At 31.9% G+C, this 24,524-nt stretch overlaps 1 protein-coding gene across 3 annotated transcripts in view; it reads right to left on the bottom strand.

The window, feature by feature from the left end:
• Positions 1 to 4,741: 4,741 nt before the first annotated feature.
• The window catches only part of LOC143191291 (uncharacterized), a 42,973-nt gene continuing 23,190 nt past the window's right edge, over positions 4,742 to 24,524 (bottom strand). For 2 of the 3 annotated variants that reach the window (XM_076396210.1, XM_076396208.1), the window contains exon 3: positions 4,742 to 4,924. In XM_076396210.1, coding sequence (XP_076252325.1) covers positions 4,887 to 4,924 — 38 coding nt within the window. In that variant the 3' untranslated portion in view covers positions 4,742 to 4,886. Of the gene's footprint in view, positions 4,925 to 11,277; positions 11,319 to 24,524 lie in introns of all 3 variants that reach the window. The other variant, XM_076396211.1, reaches the window with a different exon arrangement.

The following is a 24,524-nucleotide window of genomic DNA, read 5'->3' as shown; positions in this document are numbered from 1 at the left end:
TATCGATGTTTTTTAGAAAATTTACTCTATTTCAAGGTTTAGTCATATTACCAGAACCTGTTGAATAACAAAGGAGATTGACCGAAGCAAAAAAATTAATATTACAATATATCTAACGACATGAAAAATATTTGCTGTTGAATCAGATACAAGAAAAATGATTCCGGTTTATTAATAATAAATTTCTATTTTTTAACTATACATATGTCTCATTTCTATTGTATTATACCTTTTTATGCCTATTTGTCGGCCAATCTCCTTAAAATATTCAAAGGTACGTCATGGTGATTGATATTTGTCTACAATTATGATCAATAGCTAATAGATCAATGGAAAATTTTTTACTTATACGATATATTAATACATGATCACAAATTTGAAAACACCACTAAAATTAAATCGGAATTAAATCTCTAATAGGTCTTTCCTTAATATGTTAAGCAATTGTTGCTTCGTCTTGTCAACAAAACTCCTAAATCTCCGATATAAAAAATAACTTGTTTTACCATTGAACAGTGTTGGAAAATTTGATATAAATTTCCGAAATAAGTGATTTCTCGTCTTGAAAATAATTTCCATCTTGCATCCACCCTACAGTCATTGGAGTAGTCAGTAAGTCATTTACACATTTGCCACCAATGATATTGCAACGTTGGACTATATCAGTATAATGTATAATATTAAAATATTGCAATTTTCGAGAGTCATTTTCTCCATATATATAATAATATTGTTTATAATGTATATAATAATTTTTGTAAAATGAAATATTAAAAAAAAATATAACCAACTTCAAAAAATAAATAAGGAACCAACTAAAATATAAAAAATAATCAGATTTTTATTACATAAAATATTTTATAGTTAAATATCCACAACATAATCGTTGTATTAACTAAATAAAAATAAACAAAAGCCTTATTTAACCTATCTACTACACGTATTTTATGTTCTACTATATACACAATTTAGCTTAATAGCTACCTAAACCTATGTACGAGCAACAAATTGGATGTATTTTGTTTGTAATTGAATTTTATGTATATGACACAAAATTATATTATTATTTATATATTATTTAGGCTCGGCACCGACTTCACCGATGCTCTAATCACTCACCTCACACCACAGAAGCAGTTGCCTGCAGCATTTCGACGGCCCCCATATGATATGATTAGTGCATGAACAACTTTGGCAAGCTAACCTTGCCAACAAAAACTCCTCAAAAACCTTCAATTAGTTGTCTGTACGTACACATAATATTTAAAGAATTATCCTTTAACTCTTAACCGTTGAGGAGTTGTGTCTTCAGTCACATTAGCTCAACAACAACATTATACACATCTGATTATTTTAGATAAATAAATGTGTGGAAATATTGTACGTGTCTTTGAAATTTGAGGGTTTCCCTCGATTTCTCCGGATTCCACCATCAGAGCCTGACTTAGTTCGAATAGAACCACCTTGAAAGTAGACCCTTTCGAATAAAAAAAGAATTTTGAAAATCCCCAAAGTCTACAATTGACGGAGAAATCGGTGAGCATATATAAAAAATGTACAGTCGAACATAGAACTTCCTTCTTTTTTTGAAGACGGTTAATAAGAAATATTTTTGAGTCAAATTTCCCTTCCCTAAGATATATCGCACTCGGCTCCATCCTCCTGTTGGTAAATCCTAATACCGGGGTACGTTACAGTCTGGTGTCTATGGGCATGAATACTTAGGCGAACGCCGTTATCAGAATTGGTTTACTTGTTTTTTCTTTGGCAATTTCGATGTTAAAAATGAACATTAGACTAACTTTCCAATGGATGAGAAATTCGATTAAATTTTCTAAAATATTGAGGTAGACCGACCTATATCGTCTCACGACATCAGTCATAAGGGAGTTTTGAATCATGTACATAAAACTAGACATCACGAGAAGCTCGATATTTGGGTTCCACATGAATTAGTGTGGTGAAAAATTGAATAGACCAAGTTTCCGTTAATGAATAAATGTTTTAACGAATAATTACGGTTGGTGAAAAGATGACCACAATAAGGTGTGAAAAAGCTAGTCGTTGAACTGGTGGGAAACCTTCACAAAGGTTGCAAAGCCTTGGAGATTTCAGAATTGAGCATCATGAGCTCAAACCTGGTCAAACCATTAATTCGACTGTCTACTATCGACAACTAATGCAATTTTTTTCTCTTCTCTGTTCTGTGCCATGCCAATCGATTTCAGAACAATAAGCTACTATGTTGTCCACCGTCTAATCTATGTAATTATTGTAATCTTTTAGCTCTGTATCTGTAATCTGTAATCTCTAGCTTTTTCTAAATTTCTATTAATCCATGTTGGATACCACTGGCGTGAACATATGTTTCCAATAGGATTGGGTACACACCGGACGCTACAAAGGTCATACAGCATAAATAAAGTGAGATTATAGTCACATGAATTGGTTACCAAGATCGAAGAATTTGACTCAGTTACACTTTCTCACAAGGGGTTTTCTAAATCTATACCGATGAGCCGTATTCAAAAAAGTTTTAAATTTCTTGTGCTTTAAAACGTTGGGATAAATTAATCATTACTAAATAGATTACTTAGAGATCATTACTATGGCTTTATGTCAACATGGAAAAGGCAATAATTTAATAATCGTTCGAATATTGCAAAAAAGATATTATACACACGAATTCAAAGACCTCCCAAAGAAACACGCAATGAAAATCAGGCCGAATTTAGACCGCATCGTAAATATATTCATTATATTTTCGCACTACACCAATATATGGAAGGAAATATTAATAATGGAAAATTTGCAATTGTTTTTATATATTTTCGCTCTGCTTTCGACTGTATATAGTGGCCCTTCTGTTAACTGCTGTTAGAAACTACGAAATGGTTTGCATCCAGCCTTATTTAATCTCTTTATCCAGCCTTATTTAATCTCTTTATTTCAGATATGCCGAGAAAAGAGCATATTGACGTCGCCTTTTACGCTGACGACACTGCTTTCTTCACGGCCGCCAGGTTCGAAGTTACAATTCATGAGCGTTTACAGAAGCAGCTCGATCATGCGGTCAAGTGGTTCAAATTCTGGAGGTTGCAAATCAATCCCCTGAAAACCCAGGCCATCATTTTCGATAAGAAGCGTTACGCACTGCGCGTCTCGCAACTTAAGATCGACACCGCAATAATTCCATGGCTGGATAACGTCACGTACCTAGGTCTTCACTTCGACCGGCGGTTCGGTTGGCATTCCCAAATCCAGAAAGCAATCCAAAAAGGTTCGGGGATAGCAAACCTGCTATCTCCTCTGATCTGCCCTTCTAGCAGGCTTCCCATCTCCATCAAATGCTTATTTTACAAGATGTTAATTCGGTCCGTACTCCTCTACGGATCTAATGTCTACTTCAAGTTTGTTACACCCAACCAGGTCAAACGGCTTCAAGTTTTCCAAAATAAGCTCCTCAGGAGAATATTAAACGCTCCATGGTTTGTCAGAAATAATCAAATCCATAGGGAAACTGACACTCCAGAAATCAAGCACTTCATATCTCAATCATTCCACAAACAACAACTCAGCTCAAGTTCTTCTGAAAACGCGCTTGTTCGCGAGCTGGTCGACATGCTGGGAGCTTAGCACCGCGTCACCGCTAAGCTCTCCCCCTTTTCCAGGCTGAAACGACCTCATCCGTCGCTACAGTCATAACTTTTGCCCCCATACAACAGTACCCAGTTGTGTGTTAACTCAGGTTCGCGAATCAATAGAATCGCCGGGCTCTCGTGCCCAATAACGGCTGCCCGATCAGCGGGTGCCATATCCCCAAATTTAATGCAGTAGCAGTAGTGATCCACAGGGGTCAACTGTGAGGCGGTTTCGGTTTAGTGTATTGGTAAGCCCAGAGGCAGTCCCACATAACCCGGTCCAACTTGTCACTCCAGGGCAAGTCTCCGCGACCAGGTATGCGTCATGCATTCCACCGCCTGGTTTTTAGGCCAGAACAAAAAAAAAAAAAAAAAAAAAAAAAATGGTTTGCCTAATTCATCTGAGATCTAAACCAATGTTTGACAAGAGATGTCTTCACTCAACTGCTTTTAAACATATTAGTGGTGTAGTTATTCAAAACGTATTTAAAAATAAGGAGACCTTATGCTAAAAACTTCTTAACCGATCTGGTGTCCGTTGATGATAGCGTTATATTCGTTGAAGCATATATTGAGGATTTTAGAATTATTCACAATATAATTCTCATTCTAGAGCCATATAGCTTCAATACTAATAAGAAAAGGCTTAAAACAGTTGACGGATTATCTGCTATTGTAAAGCTTAATGATATGCAGTCAGAGTAAGTGTGAGAGAGAACATTATCCAAGAAGAGAACGGTTCCGGCTGATCGTCAACAACGAGAGATTTGATGAAGAGTAAGTCCAGCAGCACCTACAGCAGTATTTTAGTTGAGAAATACACACTGCAAGAGCGTCGGCTATGATTAGTGATAATGATGATAATATTGACATAATAGATACATTACTCCGGTAACGGTAGAACTTATTGAAGCAAATTGCAATAATCATGTCTGCTGCAAATGGTAAATGAATAATGTGGTGATCAAATAAAACTACAAAATATTTTGTCTAAGGCTACATTTAATAAATTAAATTATTGCACATGGTAACATTTACTCTAACACACCTTAAAAACTAAATAAATTACATTAATTAGGGACCAATAAAATTATTTAACAAATCTCTGCGGGTCTAACTGTACGTATTTACAATTCACTACTTTTAAACAAAAAAAAACATGATCAAGGAAAAAAACAAAAACAAACAGTATTAATAAATTATTTTGGAACGTTTCTTTCTCGGCGTAGTACAATGTCAGGGCTGTTAAAAATAGAAGTAGCGACCTCTCGTTTTCGGTCCCCCTGAAAAAGAAAGTAAGACACATTTAACAAAACAAATGTAATCGAAAAACACGAAACAATGCTAAGCTATAAATCGATTTAATAGGTCTAATGGCTTCCATGTGTTTTATCGAAATTTTACCACGTCATCGTCTAGACAACAATATTCGTAAAAGCAATTACAGTATACATATATTATTTTATTTAAGCAGTATCTAAGTAATAATCAGCAATATCATTCGGTACTAATATCTATTGTTCGCGACATAAAATTAAAAAAGAATAAAAAATAAGTAGGTAAAATATGTCGATGCTTAAGATATTTGTTATACCTCACGTGCAACAATAATATGATTGAGTTTTTATTGTGTTGTTCTTTATCTGATCGGTTAAAACAGACAGGATTTTAACTCATTTCCAATCTTTTTATTTTGCACACCACATTTAAAACAAGGATAAACGTTAACCAATGCCAAAACCGATATTTGTATTTTCGAATATTCGTATTAGTATTTTTTAAATTTCAACATTTTTTTTCTATTGTTCAGTAGATTATTTAATTTGATATTATGAAACGTAGCTACTCGGTATTGTTAAAAAGTTGAAAGTTAGGTAGGCCATTAAAAATAATCTGCTTAATCACATTCACACATATTCAACGGGTTATCTATTATAACATTAAATTATCGAATTTTAGATCAAAAAAGGTTTATTACATCGTCTAGAATGTCAGATAATAATTGTTCTAAGTGAGGAAAATAAATTCCTATTATATATTTTAAAGCATAAAGATAATTTCTGTGTATGTTTGTAATCCTTAATTTAAATGCTGCTTCATCATATCCCAATTTCCGGTTTTCGTTTCAGCGATTTAAAAGTCATGATTTTGATGTCAAAGATTGGACTGGAGAGCTAAAACAGTTGGGTGACAATGAATATTTATGGGTGGAAAACCCAGCTTAAACTATCAAAGAACTTCCAGAGAGGTTAGCAGTTGATTACCAGGCTACCACTTGCAGCCACATTAGCTGAAATATTTTAAACCGCTTCTACATGATTGTTTCATTACCTGTCAGGTATAAGAGTTTTCTGTGACGTATTGTGACTGAATATTCATGGCTATAAAATATGTTGTGTATATGGAGGGATCAGTAAGGGTTTTCTGTGTTGCAAGGTGCTTAAATCGAATGAATCTTTTGCTGCATGTCTACAGAGCAGTAGAAAATATTAAAGAAATCGAACGATGAATTATTACAAAAAATCCAGAAATAACGAGCAAGAGATTCATATTGCTTGACAACGCTCGGATACACATTGCAAGAACTATTACGGATATACTGCTAAAGATATACTGCTGCTTTTCTTAGTTCCCTCAATAAATAAAGACTTTATAAAACTTTACATAATTTCTGTTTATGTGATGAATAGCCGTCCATGAAAAAAATAGTCAAATCTAACTATTTGCTTTTATAGATTCTAACAATAACATTGCTAATATTAATACACCTTTTAGCTGAATTAAAAAGCATCAAATTATTAACGGACTTTTTGAATTGAAATGATCATTATTTCTTCATGTTAGTCTAATGAGTTTCTCCTAATCTCCTAATAGATATATTAAAGAAATTTAATAGCCCCTCTATAATTAAAAGTTATATATAGATCATTGGAATATATATTTAATACACTTAAGAAAACAAATACAAGGGACAAGAAATATTATTGAGAATATCTTAATAGATTCTTTTAATTCATATCAGTTTAGTTTGCCAAATTCAAGTGAATAATTTTGAAAATTTAACTATTTTTTTTTAAAATGTTGTCAACTGAGATTGACGATTTGCCATGAATTCGGATAACTTGAAATCTTTTTTAAGGATATCACCTTGTCGTTAAATACTTGGTTTTATACAAAAAAAAGCTAGAAATCATCTGGCTTATTATAACTCTGAAGATACAGCGGCACTGAATAAGTTAATGCAAATAAACAACCCAATGACTAAAAGCTTGAAAGAATCGAAACTAAATATTAAATCATCCCAAGTGAGATCGATATAATATTTTAAAAGATCCTTAGGAGGATTGCACACTGCTGATATATTTTCAAAAAATTGAAAATGTTGCCTTAAAATTACTACTTAAGATCAAACCTCCATATTATCAATAGCTCAGAACGGGGGACGTAATATACAGAATATTTTTAAATATGATTATTAAAACTACATTACATTTAGAGGAGAAAAACATTTAATGGTATGATGAATGTTGTTCACGTCTAATATTCAATACCTATAGCTTAATTCTCATATTTTGCTCTTTCAATATCTACGATTAAACTGAAGACCAGAATAATTGTTTGATATGAAGATTGGAAAAATATCCTAGTGAAATCCCTCGAGTGGTAAGTGTTAATCCACCTTCTTGATCAAACTTGTTTCACTTGTTTGGCTAAGAAAGTGGTTTTTTATAATTTCATAGTAGATAACTGCATTTCCTCAATCTGGTCCATTATTATGAAGCAACCACGTGAACTTCATATCTGGAGGTATAATACTCAATATTCAAAAGTTTGTTTTTTTCTAAACTTGCAGCAAAAATCACTATAGAAGTAATATAATATTCTCTGAGAATTTGTGAGTCATCAAGGTGAATTCCATGTAAGTAGTACCAGGTTAAAAAAGACCATATAATGAGACCAAAGACAAAGCAAATATGTTACATAAACCTTGCTAATAGTGCTAGTTACAATTAACGCAGATGTTTTATTTGAGATAGGAATAGAAACCGATACGTTAATTAATACTTTATAAGTAATGAGACTAATTTGACAAAAATACCATGAACCAATTTTAATCGAGAGCTTTTTCTTTCGGATTTTGATCGACAATAAGGAAACAGTAAAGGACAATCGCTTATGTGAGTAACTCGCATTTAGCGCCATGGTCAAGGCTGGAGCAAGCCGAAGTACTACAGCTGTTACCGCACAAGGAAGTGTAATTTATTATCAGTTAATCTTAAGCAGATTGTTCATTAGAGTGACCTTGTTCGAATTAAAATAGCGCATTGGGTTTTCTTATTATTGATTTATTTTAATTGAATTAGCCATGTCTGTTCCACTTCCCAAAAACTAATTTAAATATTATCAAAGTAATTTCGCACAATAAATTAATTCAAATCCATAATTAAAAATTCTGTAAAATATTCCCAAATATCAAAATGCAAGAATTATTTCTTCGCTTAAAGATTTTTATTTTTATGCTTCATAACGTTAGTTTAAAAGTTAAGGTTGTTTATTTTTGTTCTTTTTTGGAAAATTAAATTAAACTAATTAGCCAGACCAGTAGAATTAAAATTTGATTTAAAAAACTGATTCTGCTCCATTATTTCAAACCGTATTGATAAACTGTAATGTATACATGCTTGAATGTATGGAATTAACGGTCATAATATTTATGGTAATATGTCTAAAGTCGAAAAAACTATGTTGGTTTAGCAGCAATTAGTGATCGATCCATTTTAGCACTTCTTCAGCATTTCGAAACCGCTTGTGATCAATCTGTCTGACATAGTAGATTCAGTTTTCATCACCAATCACAATACGCTAGAGAAAACACTTCCTTTCTAACTGACAAACAATGATATTTCCCATCGCACGTTGGCGCCTGCAAATAGTTTACTTATCAAAGCCTTTTGAAAGCTTAAGCTGGATTATCAATTAATTAACTAAAATCGTAATTCGTAATTTTCTGGTCCTCCATGCCATTCTTTGTCATTAATATAAAAATCACCACTTCTAAAAGTTAAATTAATACAAAAAGACAGCATAGCTATAAGGTAGGGGTTATTGAGTAAGTGGATTTGTTCAAATCAAACAGCAAAAGTAATATTTAAACTGTAATTTTGAGCGTCCCATAATTAGCACCTAAAAATATCTTATGCATAATGTTAAAATTTTAGGTAGTGTTTAATATAATATATAAATCAATAAACATCGATAATTTCTTGAATCTAATTAGGCGGGTAGTATTAACCTTCAAGTTAACCTTAACCTTAAAAGGTACCTAACAACATTAATTCTATTCCATTCAAACTATTTAGTATACAATTTACAGCAGTTTTAATAAAATAACTTTGGTCATTAAAAAAAAACGGAAAAACAAATTCTTTTTTTTATTGCATTTTTCAGCAAACAAATGAATGCGGTATAGAGACATCAATTGATTGGTATGCTAAATTTAAATGTTATCATACAAGTGGCGATAATGTTGAATATTGTGATGGCCTAAAATAAAAAGTAGTAATGAATAATATTAAAAATTTGGAAAATAGTTTATAGACCCTTTACAGACCTAACATTAAGTTCTCCAAGAAAAAAAATACTCCAATAAAGAAGTAATTGCCAAAACTGAGGCTTATTTTGAAAGGCAAATCGTTTTCGAAAAAATCTAAAAGTTAGAGAAGCCCTAGAATAAAAATATCACTATTGAAGGAGAATCGAATGTTTAGTAAAACTTACAATTAAAATGCAATAATAACATACGCTTATTTAATTCAATATCTTCTATAAAAATATATCCATTTTAGTACTTTCAAGGCTTATCCTTACTTTCAAAAATACTTAACGATAGTATTAACAAAAGGACGAATTTTGGCCAGTAGCATCATTGAAAACAGGAAATAAAATCTTACCCTTGTCGAAAATATTGATTATTAAGCGGCGAAAGAGTATTTTGCAAGCGATATTTTGCCATTCGAATGAAAATCCTTTCTACTGTTTCAGAAGGTTGAATTTATCGACACTCGGTTTTAACACAATCAGGTAAAAAGATCAACATTCAAGCAAGAGATGTTCGAAGATTATTATAGTATATTGTTTCAATAACTTATAATTTAGAATAAAGACAATGAAGACTTAGATTGGTGAATCAAAAATTGTTACTTATTACAAATTTTAAATAATCATTATATATAACTATATATTGTCTAATAGCAAGCCTTTCAAATTCTAAATTCATTCAGTGAGAAAATAAGAAAATTGTAATAAATTGAACAGAAATGTAATTTATAATAAATATAATTATCTCAACTTACAGGGGAATTAGAGATATTATAACAAATATTAGAGATTTATTAATGTTTTTATATATAAAAATAAATAAGCAACTTAAATAATAAAAAACAAATCTTAAAATATTATTTAATTAATATCAGAATATTGTCAATATTAAAAATTTTACTATATATAATAGATTTATTAAGGTTATGCGAAAATGAAAACAAAAATATGGAACAATGAAAAGTATAATTAATTATTCTAATAAGTTTAATTTGAATATGTTCTAACATATTCAGTTGCTATTTGTAAAATAACTTTAAGATATAAAGTATTTAATTTAAATAACTGTGTAATGAAATTAATAAAACTAGTGCTAATTAATAAAAGATTGCCATAAAAAATAGATTTACCTACTTTCATTTAATATTAACGTAATGACCGAATTTTAATACCATTTTCTATAATTTTTAACAGTCATACATAGGCACGCCACTGTGTAATTGCTGGCACTTTTAGCTACCTTGATCTTGACCTAGTCCAGTGTCTTAATTTATAGGAATAAAATTCTGTATACCTGGGTTCTTGACCCACAACTATGCATGATGCAAACAACATATTTTATTGCAATACTAACTTATATATCTCGGCCCTGTCCGTGTCGTAAACATGAATGAAGAGTACGGTTATTCTACTACAAATACTGCTACAAAAAAGCATCGAGTAAATGAGAGTAGTGAAAGTAGTGAAATTGTTACAGGTGTTAACTATTAATGGTCAACTGGAAAACTAGTCCAGAAAAAATATAAAATTATTGATTAAAATTAATTTTGGTATTAATAGACATGTAAAATTAATATACGAGAACAGTGAATTCATTTTAAAGGATTTAGAACATAATTTATGTCATATAAAAAGTATATTTTTCTCAGCTTCAAAAGATTTCCGATATGTAAATAAAAATTTGCAAGAAAACTAGGGCAAGGTACTGGGAAACTATTGAACCTATTCTTACGACTAATCGCTACCTGAATCTGGCTAAACAACACTTACTTTTATGAAGATCCCAAAAAAAAATTCTTAAGGTAATGGTTAATTATGAAGAGCAAATGCTTCTTCAAAATGTGAAGAAATTTAGACGCTATATACAAAGATATAAAAAATAGCGACTACATTGCTAACGGTATTTCAGTGCACTTTAATTTAGAACACAATAGCTGAGATACAAGTTTTTAAACCGTTAATTATATTAATCTTAATTAAACTCTGTAATAAGTATTATGTATCTTGAATTATTAAATATTGCGATGTTTTAACTTACCTTAATATTGAGCAATTAAACAGATCTTTGGGCTCTAGAACCTGAAAAATATTCCATCATTGAACTAGAGAATCAAAAATTGTTAATTTTCAAGCTGATCTGCGAAAATGGATGGAATATTTATAGAAACAGACAATTTTCCAGCGTCTGCCTCATGTCGATTGATATATGTATTAGTTGTGAAACAATTACCATTATGATAGTTAAGTGAAAAGCCGCAATGAATGTTGAAGCTAATGAAAATGGTACGGAAACCAGAATAGGCCTCCTCTATTCGTGAAGCTCATATTAATCAATTAACGTCTCTAAGACGTACAAGCTGAAATATTTCATCGTAGGATAATTAAATTAGAAGCAAGGACAGTGGCTATAAAGTTCGACTCCCAGGGGACAACTCTATTACAATAAAACTTGTCAATCCCCTCGACATATACCCAAATATCTCATTCGTAGGTCCAATTATATATTGTTTCATTGTCTTCACTTACTCCTCGCACAAGAACAATACAGCCATTGTTGTTCACACAATTCAGTAAATATAATTAAAGAAAAATTTTCATAAAAATTTTAAATTAATATTATACTTTAGCCAATCTGCTAATAAAATAAATCATGAGCTATTAGAATAAGTCATTATTAATATTTATGTCTTAATTACAATAAAACAATAATTTTAAACATACGCGAAACATTAGGATGGTAGTAAAAATGATCAATATGAAAATAATTTAAAATATATTAGTGAATATTGTTTTACATTTACTAAAATATATTATTTAATAATTAGATGGGTTATTAATAAATTTAAGCTACTATAATTTATATGTGATCTAATTAATGATTATAACTGTAATTATTATACTTTGGATAAAGTATATTATTATACGTCAATTAATTTTTATACTTCAGTTAATAATATAGTTGAAATTATAATACCGTTACTAAAAATATTAATAATTAATATTACGCAATTCATTTACTATTGTAAATTATTTTTATAACTCAGCACTATAAATATTTTGGAAGAATGGATTACTACTTATACTTCCAGACTTTTAACATTTTCTGTATATATTATGATTATAGACCTTATGTTTGGAATATATGAAGTAAAATCCTATAACGTACAAATTGTCATTAATATGTTTAATTAGAAGCAAGGGAAAATAACTACGTTGAAAATTACTTTTTCATGTCCAAACTTAAGGCCTAAGGGTTATAAAAGTGATTTTAAGAAGAACGAGAGACCTGATGTGATATATCAGAGATAATTAAAACAGTCAGCGAACAATACGTATCTGGTTATTAATACTTCAAAGAAAATTTAATTTTATTCCCAAAAATATCATATATATAATATAATATAATAGGGTTTTAACAGAAAATTATATTTAAACAACTTGAAGTAAATGTAAGTGTTATTTGTAAAACTAAATTCATCTCGTTTGAGTGGAAGCTACATACATGGCTTCTACTGAACAAATATGTCGAAAGTGGTTTGTGTTTGATTTTAATATAGTAATTTTTACCTGTAGTGAATTTCAGTGATGAAATAAAGACTTGTATCAAACACTTCGGAAATTATCCAAATCAGTTAATTTATCAATAATTAATAATTTATCAATAAAAGCATTGAGAATTTTGAAAAGATTGACTCTCTTAGGAATTGAAGCCCATAAGCACAGGAGTATTTTGATTTGCAACTTGCTGTGTTAGCGACACAAAAAAGACTTTTAGACTAGATCATCATTGGTGATGAAAAATAGACCTATATTTATCAACGGTTAACAATGAGAGTACAATGGTGGTATGAAAAGCCATTCTCAAGCCAATCTAGACATATGGCATTCAACTGTGGGACACAACAAGCAATAACAATATTGAAATGTTACAAAGATTCCAGAGCAGAGCCTTAAGGATGCTCTATATTCCCCAAAATATGAGCAGCAAGTACATGGATCTGGATCTCAATGTGAGAATAGTGAGAAAGAGCTGGCATTAGCCATGTATAGAGTAAGAGTACAAGAACATGCGAGCCTCAAGACAAACGACATCACCAGTCTCAGAACAGATTCATTTAAGGGGAATGTGACTTATTTTCTGAGACAGATTGCAATGGTGACGAATAGAGAAGGAAAAAATTAAATAATCGTAGAAAGTCATAAGCCAGAGACTATCAACGTCAGTTCTAAATCCAAACATGTATATTTGGTAGAATTAGAAGGATCTTAGTCTACTTTGAGTTTCCAAAACCAAATGAAACCATAAATGGGCATCTACTGGAATGTAGCCATGCGCTTGAACTGTGGTTTAGAAACATTCCCAATGAGAAATCGAAATTATTTTTTCAGCACAATACTCGGAGAAAACAATTTTTTTTTAAATATCTTTTTGATATAAAAATTAAATGTATTTAGATATATTACAAGTATTTCCCCCAAGATCTAATTTAAACGTATACAACCCATTAACGCTGAATATTGTATTATTTACAGTACTATATAATCGAACTAAAACCCATTAACACTACAAGAATTTAATTTTGTGTAGTCGTCACCAACGGGTCCCGGAGTTATAAATTCGACATTACCGAGAAAGCCAGAAATACAATTTGATTTCGTTCGGTCACCGGGAATGCCTTTGTTGGCGTCTCCCCACGTTCGGCTAATCAGGCGCAAACTTCTTGCGGACGGGATCTCCGCGGAGAGTTCAAGACAAATGCAAAACCGCAAGTCGTAAAGGACCAGGGAGGCGAGGGCCTTTGTCCCTTATCCGATTGTGTGACTGACCGCCTCGATATAATGTGACTGGCGTCAATTTCAATTCCGGCAACTGTGTCAAGATAAATTCGTTGGATACGCAGTCGAGTGTAATGAGAAATTCAAAGGGTTGCTGTTCGATATGCAACGCGTCTCAAGACCTCCAAAACAAATTATGGAAATGAGTAAACAGTAATTGTAAACCTGATATTAAGTAATTTCAAATTACTTTTGCATTAATAGCTTTTATTAAAAAAATAAGAATATTGCTGTAAACAGAAGATGAATTTCAAAAAATTACTAGCAGGTAGATACTACTTTTTAAAATACACATAAGGTTTAAACTCTCTCTTTTCTCACACTACTTGTTTAAAGGATTGTTCTCTCATATATATATATATATATATATATATATATATATATATATATATATATATATATATATATATATATATATATATATACAGAATTTCTTTGGGTAACCTCACAGTTGCCCTTCACAGGTGGCTTCAAAAATTCTTTGTATAATAACGATTTGTCGTATAATATTTTTTGAACCTCATAGTCTTTTTAGCGTGCTCTTTCTACTTGTGCTTGATATTTAATTTTTTTTTTTAATATATAGTCAATTATATATATAACGTTATTGACAAGTGTCAACAGCTATCTCAATGAGAAAATTATGTCATTGTTATTTCTTTACATTTAGAGATATTCCTAGTGTAAAACGAATACGATATTGGTCCAAGAACACCAACGTGTACTAAAACCCGCGAAAATTTCAAATCTTAAGATTCGCCGTAGCTCACTCTAACTGACTCTCACTCTTCTGATTGCCAATAAAATTTCTATTGGGAGTAAAGTATCATGTGGACGAGCCCTATGAGCTAGAACTTAGTGTGTCTACATATAGTAATATGTGATCAAAATAAATTGTTTAAAGTACTCGGTACATTTATACTTGAATATATAGTTTAATGTATTTTTTTAATGCCAGTGGATTTTATAGCTCATAAAATGATTTATAGTTAAGCTAATCATTCTAATCAATCAATCTAATCTAATAAAAATTTACCAGTTTTCAGAATAAGATCTTAATCGGTAAAACTGTTAAAATAGTGAAACACTTGTAAAGCTTAAAACCATAATAGAGTAGCATAAACAAATAGTAAGCGTATAAACATATTAAAACTACAATAGGAGCTCCAGATATGTTTTCAGAGACAGGAATGCTTAGGCTTATACTCTGGTATGTCTAAACTACGAAGTAGGGTAATAGACAGAGATATTTGAATAATTCAGATTTATTTATAAGAATTAGAATTAAAATTATACTTGAGGTTCAAATATTCACGAGCGAACATAACAAAACAATAAATGTATGGAGTAATATTTAAATATATGTACAAAGTATTGTCTGAAATATCTCCCCAAACATCAGTTACTTATCTTACCAGACCACTAAGTTATTAAATCATTTATCCATGATAAAGGAAAATATTTTCCTATTACTATTAAAATGTAGTCAAACTAATCCAGCTGATCATGATATTTTTTCCCAGAAAGATAGCAATAAATTTCATTGAACTATGAACTAAGTTTTTTTAGTTACAATTAATAGTTATTTTATAAAAATTATTTCAAACTAAAATATTGTAGTAATTATCTTTTATATATATATATATATATATATATATATATATATATATATATATATATATATATATATATATAAATTAATTAATGTTCGTTAGTTTTCTTAAAACTCCAGAACGTCTACACAGGTTTGGCAGCAACAAAGGATCAACATTTTTGTTGGTTATGAAATATGTATGAATAAGTACATAAATATATTTTGGGACTAACAATCCTGTCCTGTCCTGACACATAGATGGTGCTACTAGAATTAAATCCATATGTTTTTTAGTTAGCCCTAGCCCTGAAAAAGCAACGACGAGTTAATGATTCGGAACAGTGCTTGAAGATCAAGCGTAATAAATCCAGGTTTTTGCATCGATATGTGACATCGAAACATGACTTCATCACTTCACTCCGAAGTTCAATCGACAGTCATCCGAGTGGACTGCACACGATGAACCCGCTCCAAAACGTGGGAAAACGCAACAGTCAGCTGGAAATTATGATGTCTGTATTTTGGGATGCACATGGAATAATTTTCATTGACTACCTTGAAAAAGGAAGGACCATCAACAGCGCCTATTCCATAACGTTATTGGACCGTTTGAAGGACGAAATCGCCGAAAAACGGCCGCATTTGAAGAAAAAGAAAGTGCTGATTCATCAAGACCGTGTCACAAGTCAGTGAAAACGATGGCGAAAATCCATCCACCCACCGTATTCTCCAGACCTGGCCCCCAGCGACTATTTCATGTTCTCAGATCTAAAAAGAATGCTCGGTGGGAGGAAATGTTCATCGAATGAAGAGGTAATTGCCAAAACTGAGGCCTATTTTGAAGCAAAGTACAAATCGTACTGCAAAAATGGTATCGAAAAGTTGTAGGGTAGCTATAATCAGTGTATCACCCTTGAAGGGAATTATGTTGAATAAAAAAATAAAAAAAAAGCCGGGAACTTTTCAATTGATCTGTTATTTGGTAACGGTAATTTGAAATTGTATTCCAATTGTGGTAAAGGTTTCAAAGAATAGAGTTTCACATTTTTTGTTTATTTAGTCTCAATTTTAGAGCGCAGGAACTTTCTTTACTTTTATTATCAACAATGCCAAAGAGAAGACGACTTTACTTGGATCAACGAATTCAATAAAATGTGCAAGGAGCTTCTTTACGTGCTAGCGTTTTAATAATAATACCAATTAATAGTATTATGTTAGATAAATTATTCATTTTTTAATTTATTCGTATTCGCACCTTTAAGCATTTATTAAATTAGTAATTTGTATTGTGTAATATCCATTCTAAATTACATTTTGTATTCTACAAATCTAATTAAATGGAATTATACGCCTTAAATGTTTATGTCGAAACAATTCTCTAATTAATTAGCAATTAATTCTTCTTAGCTTCCATTCCACATATTAGCATATCACCGAAGCATTCAGCAAAATCAACTGGCAAAACGTAAAACAACGACACAAACGGAAACAAAAAAAACAACAATTAAAACAATCTAATCGACCAATTGCCGTGATTATCTCGAACAATGTGTTTAGTTCGGCTAATACTTTCCTCGACTATGGCCGCTCGGCTTTTACTTTCGTTTTTATTGCGCTCGTCTCATGCAAAACGCTTTTACTTCGGACGGCTGTTACAAAACGGTTTTGCTTTTGCGCGATTTTGCTAAAAACGCGGAAACCTTTGTTCGAAAATCCACCATAAAATCATATCAGGTCTTATCGAGATTGTGTGCGATTTTTTCTGATATCAAAAATTGTTAAAATTGACTTTTAGATCGGAATTTCGACATTCCACTACCTACAAGCTCGACTACGCGGTTTCTTTTGTAAAATAATTATAGTATACTATTTTTCTTTAACTTTTTACTGATATATTATAATACATACATTTAAGAGGCAGAACTTCAAATATTGCTTTTATTATTCAATATTTTTATAAGAAAAAAAATTTGGTATATTTACGTATACTTGGAATTATTTAAATAATCCACTACGACTAATTTTCATAGAAAAACCAGTGAAGATTCTGATGATAATGAACTGTAAAAGTTTCACGATCTGATAGTTATCAACTTTGAAAATAGTTATACAATAGAAATACTTCCTGATAAGTAACATTACTTGATTTTACACCAAGTCTGTTATTTATTACTTATATGTAATATGTTCTTGAAATCATTTTCAATAGTCGTGTATAAATTGAATCCCCATGTTAAACTTTTATTAAGGATTATTAATCTGTTTCAGATCATAACCAGAATTCTTCATATTTCACATATGGTAACTTATCTTGTTAACGGCTACAATGTCAGTCCCAAGGGAACAATTTGAGTGCCAAAATATTGGAATTTAGCTTCGATGTGTTAAATATCAGTTATTTCATGCCTCCTGTTATATATATACTAGCGACCCGCCCCGGCTTCGCACGGGTGCAATGCTGATACTAAATTAAATACACTACAGAAAAAATATGAACGTTGTATATAAAAACATAGCGGCCCGCTCCGACTTTGCACGGGCATAAAATATATATGCCTATGTCACTCAATGAAAACATGATTAAAATCGATCCAGTATTTTTGGTTCATTCATTACTGCCCTTGGCCTGCACGCATTAAATTTGGAGTAAAACAATTCCTCTTCCCCTATACTTACTATGAAGATTTCCTGCTATCTTTGGAATATCTAAATTCATACAATTTTTATTACATTACACATTTTTAAACGCAAATTTTAAATTTGTAATATCTCCGAAAATATTTGTTTAATTAACATGCCGTAAGGAACCATATTGATCCATATTAATTGCACACTGTATTTAAGGTACTTAATTCGATAAGGATTAATGCCGTATTGCTTAAAATAGCTTCGTAAATAAGCCATTTTCTCACGTAAAAAGTAAACAATAAAAATGGTTAATATGGGTTATCCCTAAAAGATAAACATATACCATCGCGGACTTTTTTGTAGACCTTTTTATGGTGTACAATACTGTAGTACATTAATTTGATCTAACTCGTAGGGTTAGGCAGCGTTTTTGCTAATTGCTAAATAAGCCTAAAAAAATAGGTTAATTTACGACATCACGTTAGAAACCTCTAAAATTAGCAATGTTGCCTTAGTATATTATGCATGTATTATACATATAAACCTTCATCTTGAATCACTCTATCTATTGAAAAAAACGGCATCATCCGTTGCGTAGTTTTAAAGATTTAAGCGCACATAGGGATATAGGGACAGAAAAGGCGACTTTGTTTTATACTATGTAGTGATATGATATTCCAATTCATATTTTATTAGATGGGTAATTGCAATTTTCCAATGTTAAAATTAAATAGTTATTTCAACTCACTGGTTTATCATCTAGATAAACAACAAAAGACATCATAAATAAAACATATCACAGAATAAACATTGATGGTGCTCAAGTTTACAACATAACAGCGTACGGGATATATATTAAACATTATTACCAAGAATATGGGGTAAAAATATAACGGAGAGTCTGTAGAAATAAGATAAGTAGAGCCAAATATATAACGTCATCATCATATGTGTCATCATACTGTTATATATCAATAATATGATAAACCTGAAAGAAAAATATAAGAATATCTCTAAAAGAAATGTAGAGACATTAATAAGTCTTAAAACTGATCTTGTTCATAACAACGATCGTTGGACAAATAGACAAGATGATTATCATCCATTATCAACTTTAATTAGTTCAGTTCCAACCTTCGTAGGGTGAAGACGTATTTTCAATACGGTCCAAGCTATAAAAAGATACCTTTCTTTAAAAAAACCCAGTATTTTATTACGGTTATTTAATTGAGTGTTAAAAACGCATAACAGATGCGGCTATCCGTCTCTCAGTGGACCTAAAGTGTAGTGAATACGTGTTTACGTGACCAGACAAAAGGACTGCATCTCATTTTTATTAGTGTTTAAAATAATTTCATCTTATTTTACAACAGTCCTTTTGAAATTCATTTATAGTATTTATAGTAAAAAACTAGTGCTAAAATAACGTAAGTGAAAAATGAAGTGCGTGAAATAAACAATGTATCTATTTTATTTTTTTTATCCTCTGGAAGTAAATTAAATAAAATATTAAAAATTAAAAAATGGCAAACAATAGCGATTCAACCAAATCACCTGCACACTTTGATATAAGATTAGAACAAACAGCAATAACGCAAACTCCACCATCAGAATGGACTACAGTCGTTAACAAAAAACGATTGAGAAGTCCAGAAGAAGAAATCGCGAGGAAACAAACAAGAATCAGTGACTATTGGTTGCAGAAACCGATAGAGACAAAAAACAGTTTTAGCAACCTGTCGGAAGAAATTGAAGAGAACATACAACCAAGCCCTGAAAAAGTTGTTCCCAAACCACCACCAATAACAGTCTATAAGGTAGGAATAATAAAAAACATCCATGATTTATTAAAAACCATTACTACGAACTACACAATTAAAACAGTGAGCTATGAAACAATTAAAATCCAATTGTTCGAAGCGGATCACTTTAAAGTTCTTATAAAAGAATTAGATGAAAGAAACACCCAATACCATACATTCAGGCCAAAATCCGAGAGAACATTTAAATTCGTATTAAAAGGATTACATCACGGGACGGACTTTAACACCATCAAGGTAGCACTAGCTGAAAAAGGCCACGAGGTCGTAAATATTCACAATATACGACATCACACGACAAAAAAACCTCTGCCTATGTTTTATATAGACATAAAACCTAATGGAAACAATAAGGCGGTGTATGAAATCACCAAATTGGAAAATAATATTATTAAATGCGAACCACCACATATAAAAAGAATTATACCACAATGCACAAGGTGTCAAGCGCACGGGCACACAAAGACTTACTGTCGCAAATCATATAGATGCGTAAAATGTGCAGGAGAACATAAGACAGGAGATTGTACTCGTAAAGTTCGCGATGAAAAAGTGAAATGTGTCAACTGTAACGGAAATCATCCAGCGAACTACAAGGGTTGCGCAGTTCACAAGCAACTACAGCAGAAACTCTATCCTGCCTTAAGGGAAAAAAGGCATCAACAAAAACAATCCACTACTACCAATCTACCACTACCCACCAGAACAAGTCAACCAGACATAACTTATGCCCAAATAGTTGAAAATGGTTCAGCACAAAAACGAGAGACAATATCTCAACCTACTGAAACTAGCAACATCTCAAGATTAGAAAATATGATGGCCAAACTAATGGATCAAATGAGTACGATGCTTGGTCTACTCACAACCGTCGTAAGCAAACTTGCCTAATGCCTGAAACCAATAGCTACAAAATCGCCGTCTGGAATGCCAATGGGCTCCAACAACATGCCAGGGAACTAAAATTGTTCGTAATTGAACAAAATATTGACGTTATGATGGTTTCCGAAACACACTTTACGGACAAAAATTATTTGAAAGTTCCTAAATATAAGCTTTATCATACAAATCACCCTGATGATAAAGCACATGGAGGTACAGCCATAATAATTCGAGATGATATAAAGCATTTCGAAAAAGAAAAATTCCGCAAAGACTACCTGCAAGCCACCAGTATAACCATAGAGGAAGCCCATGGACCATTAACAATTTCTGCGATTTATTGCCCACCCAAACATAACAACAAGGCAGAACAATTTCAAGAATTCTTCCGTACGCTAGGTAATAGATTTATAGCAGGAGGAGATTATAATGCAAAACATTTAATGTGGGGTTCAAGAATAATAACCTCAAAAGGTAGAGAACTGCTCAAAGCCATAAGGATAGATAACTTACAACATATCTCTACTGGTGAACCAACATATTGGCCTTCAGACAGAAATAAAAAACCAGATACAATAGATTTCTGTATTACAAAAAATATTGATCCAAAAAAGTGTCAGGCAGAATCATGTTTCGACCTGTCTTCTGATCATTCACCAATAATAGTAACAATTTCTTCAAAAATTACCATCAAAGATAAACCCCCTTCTCTGTGCAATAATAGAACTAACTGGCCCTCATTTAGAGAAAACTTAGACCAAAATATCTCTCTAAACTTACCGTTACAAACTGAAATGGATATAGAAATAGCAGCAATAAATCTTACAAAAAATATACAGGAGGCAGCATATTCCGCGACTCCCAACATTGAAACATTTCCAAGAAAAAATACACATATATCATGTACAATACAGAAAAAGATAGCAGAAAAAAGAAAGTTACGACGAAATTGGCAACAGCAAAGGACTGAAGAGAATAAAAGAAAATTTAATAGGGCCATAAAAGAGCTGAGAGATCTAATCCAAATCGAACAGAACCAAGGCATTCAAGAATACCTAGAAAACTTGACATCAACTGAGGCTACAGACTATTCGTTGTGGAAAGCAACAAAAAAGCTTAGGAGATCCCAGCAGCATAACCCACCTATTAAAACAAGCGAAAATAATTGGGCGAGAAGCAATAAAGAGAAGGCCGACATTTTCTCAAAACACTTAAAAAATGTTTTTAAACCTTTCCAGTCTCAGCTACATAAAGATGACGAAAATAAAATTACTAGCTTTCTAGATTCGCCATTTCAAATGGATTTACCGCACGAGAAATTAACGGTCAAAAAAGTTAAACATACAATAATGAGAGAGATTAATATTAAAAAAGCTCCTGGTTATGACTTAATTACTGGCAAAATTTTAAAAGAACTATCAGAAAAGGCTATAAAACTATTAACATATATATTTAATGCTATGCTACGAATTAATTACTTCCCTAGTATCTGGAAAGTAGCTAAAATATTAATGATACTTAAACCAGGAAAAATACCAGAAGATGTGACCTCCTACCGACCTATAAGTTTATTACCAATAATCTCGAAAGTTTTCGAGAAGTTATACATAAAAAAACTAAACTATATAATAGAAAAAAGAAAAATTATTCCAGAACATCAGTTTGGCTTTCGCAATAAGCATGGGACTATAGAACAAGTGCATAGACTTGTAAACCAAATAAACGCTGACCTAAATGCCAAAAGATATTGTTCGGCTGCTTTCCTAGACATATCTCAGGCTTTTGACAAAGTATGGCATACGGGCTTGCAGGTTAAACTAAAGAAACTTCTCCCTCATCCGGACTATCAGCTACTAAAATCGTATCTCACTGACAGACATTTTATTGTAAATCAAGGCGATGAACATACCGAATTAAATCCCATATATTCAGGAGTTCCGCAAGGTAGTGTACTGGGTCCAGTACTGTATCTTCTGTATACGGCTGATCTGCCCACCACAAAAATAACTACTGTGGCAACATATGCAGACGATACAGCAATCTTAGCATCCCATGAAGATCCAGTCACAGCATCAATAAACCTACAAACCCACCTGGAGCAAATACAATTATGGTTGAAGACATGGCGCATTAAAGCCAATGAATCAAAATCCACGCATATAACGTTTACCCTGCGTAGAAGAACATGTCCACCAGTAAATATCAATCATCGCCAACTCCCCCAAGCAGACCATGTTAAATGTCTTGGTATGCATTTAGATCGACGCCTAACCTGGAAGAAGCACATACTCTCTAAACGGAAACAACTAGGACTAAAATTATATCAAATGTATTGGCTCATTGGGCGCAAATCCAAGTTATCATTAGATAACAAGGTATTGCTGTATGAGTCTATACTCAAGCCCATTTGGACATATGGAATTCAACTATGGGGTACCGCTAGCAAATCTAATATATCCATCATTCAACGGTTCCAAAATAAGGTGTTGCGTGCCATTGTTGATGCTCCGTACTATATTTCAAATAAAGTGATACAACGCGATATTCCTCTAGAACCTATAACGAGTGTAATCCAACGTGTTTGTGTGAAGTACTTCGAAAGAGTGTCAGTGCATCCCAATGTACTCGCTAATCAGCTAAATATGCGACGTGATAGTGAAGTGCGTAGACTAAAACGTTTAACACCATCTGATCTGATTACTGGACATATGTAGAGTTTAGAATAAGCATTAGAATAAGACTAATTAATTAAGATAATATTTTATACAGAAGATTGCTTAATGAAGTGATTTTCTACATGCCATGTATATATAATATAAACAGAAGAAATACTTATTGCCAATAGGGCAGATTGTGGACTCACGAAGAGTAATAATAAAAAAAAACTTTAATTGAAGCTTCGAAAAGGCATCTTCCCATTCAGTATGCTGCTGTTGGTGCGATAGGACTTCCAACATTCTGCACCAGCGACTAATATTATTTTCCCATAGATCTATGATTACATTTTTGCTTTCATTTTACAATGACTTTTGCATCAGGATTGAAGTTTTCTAATCCATTTGATGTTGTAATGCTAGTAACGCATCTGGAATGCTTCGAGCTTATTAATTTCAACCTGCAGTACCTTCCTATCATCGCTACACAGACAAATAATAGAAAAACAGAAAAGTTCCTTTTAATCTTTGCTATAACATCAGAGAAGTAAATTCTCCTGTAGTTTGGTCAAGTTTGAATTTCATTGTTCCAGACGTGACTGCAGCTTTCTCCTTCCATTACACATTTTATTAATAATTCAGCTCCATCACTAGCACAAGCAAAAGGCATAAGATGAAAATAAAAATAATATATAAAAATTAGAGAAAATAGGGTAGACATTTATTTATCAGGATTATAATAAACCAATATTTCTACCGTCTAACATTTTTGACTTAACAATATTACTGAAATATTTCCACTGGACTTAAATATATACATACTGGAAACGGGTTCAGGAACATTTGGCCATCAAGGAACAGATAATTATCA

Source organism: Rhynchophorus ferrugineus, unplaced genomic scaffold (genome assembly GCF_030347505.1).
Source record: "Rhynchophorus ferrugineus isolate W39M unplaced genomic scaffold, kcgeb_rfMv2 rfM2, whole genome shotgun sequence".
Lineage (NCBI taxonomy): Eukaryota > Metazoa > Arthropoda > Insecta > Coleoptera > Curculionidae > Rhynchophorus > Rhynchophorus ferrugineus.
This window is presented reverse-complemented; position numbering and strand designations above follow the sequence as displayed.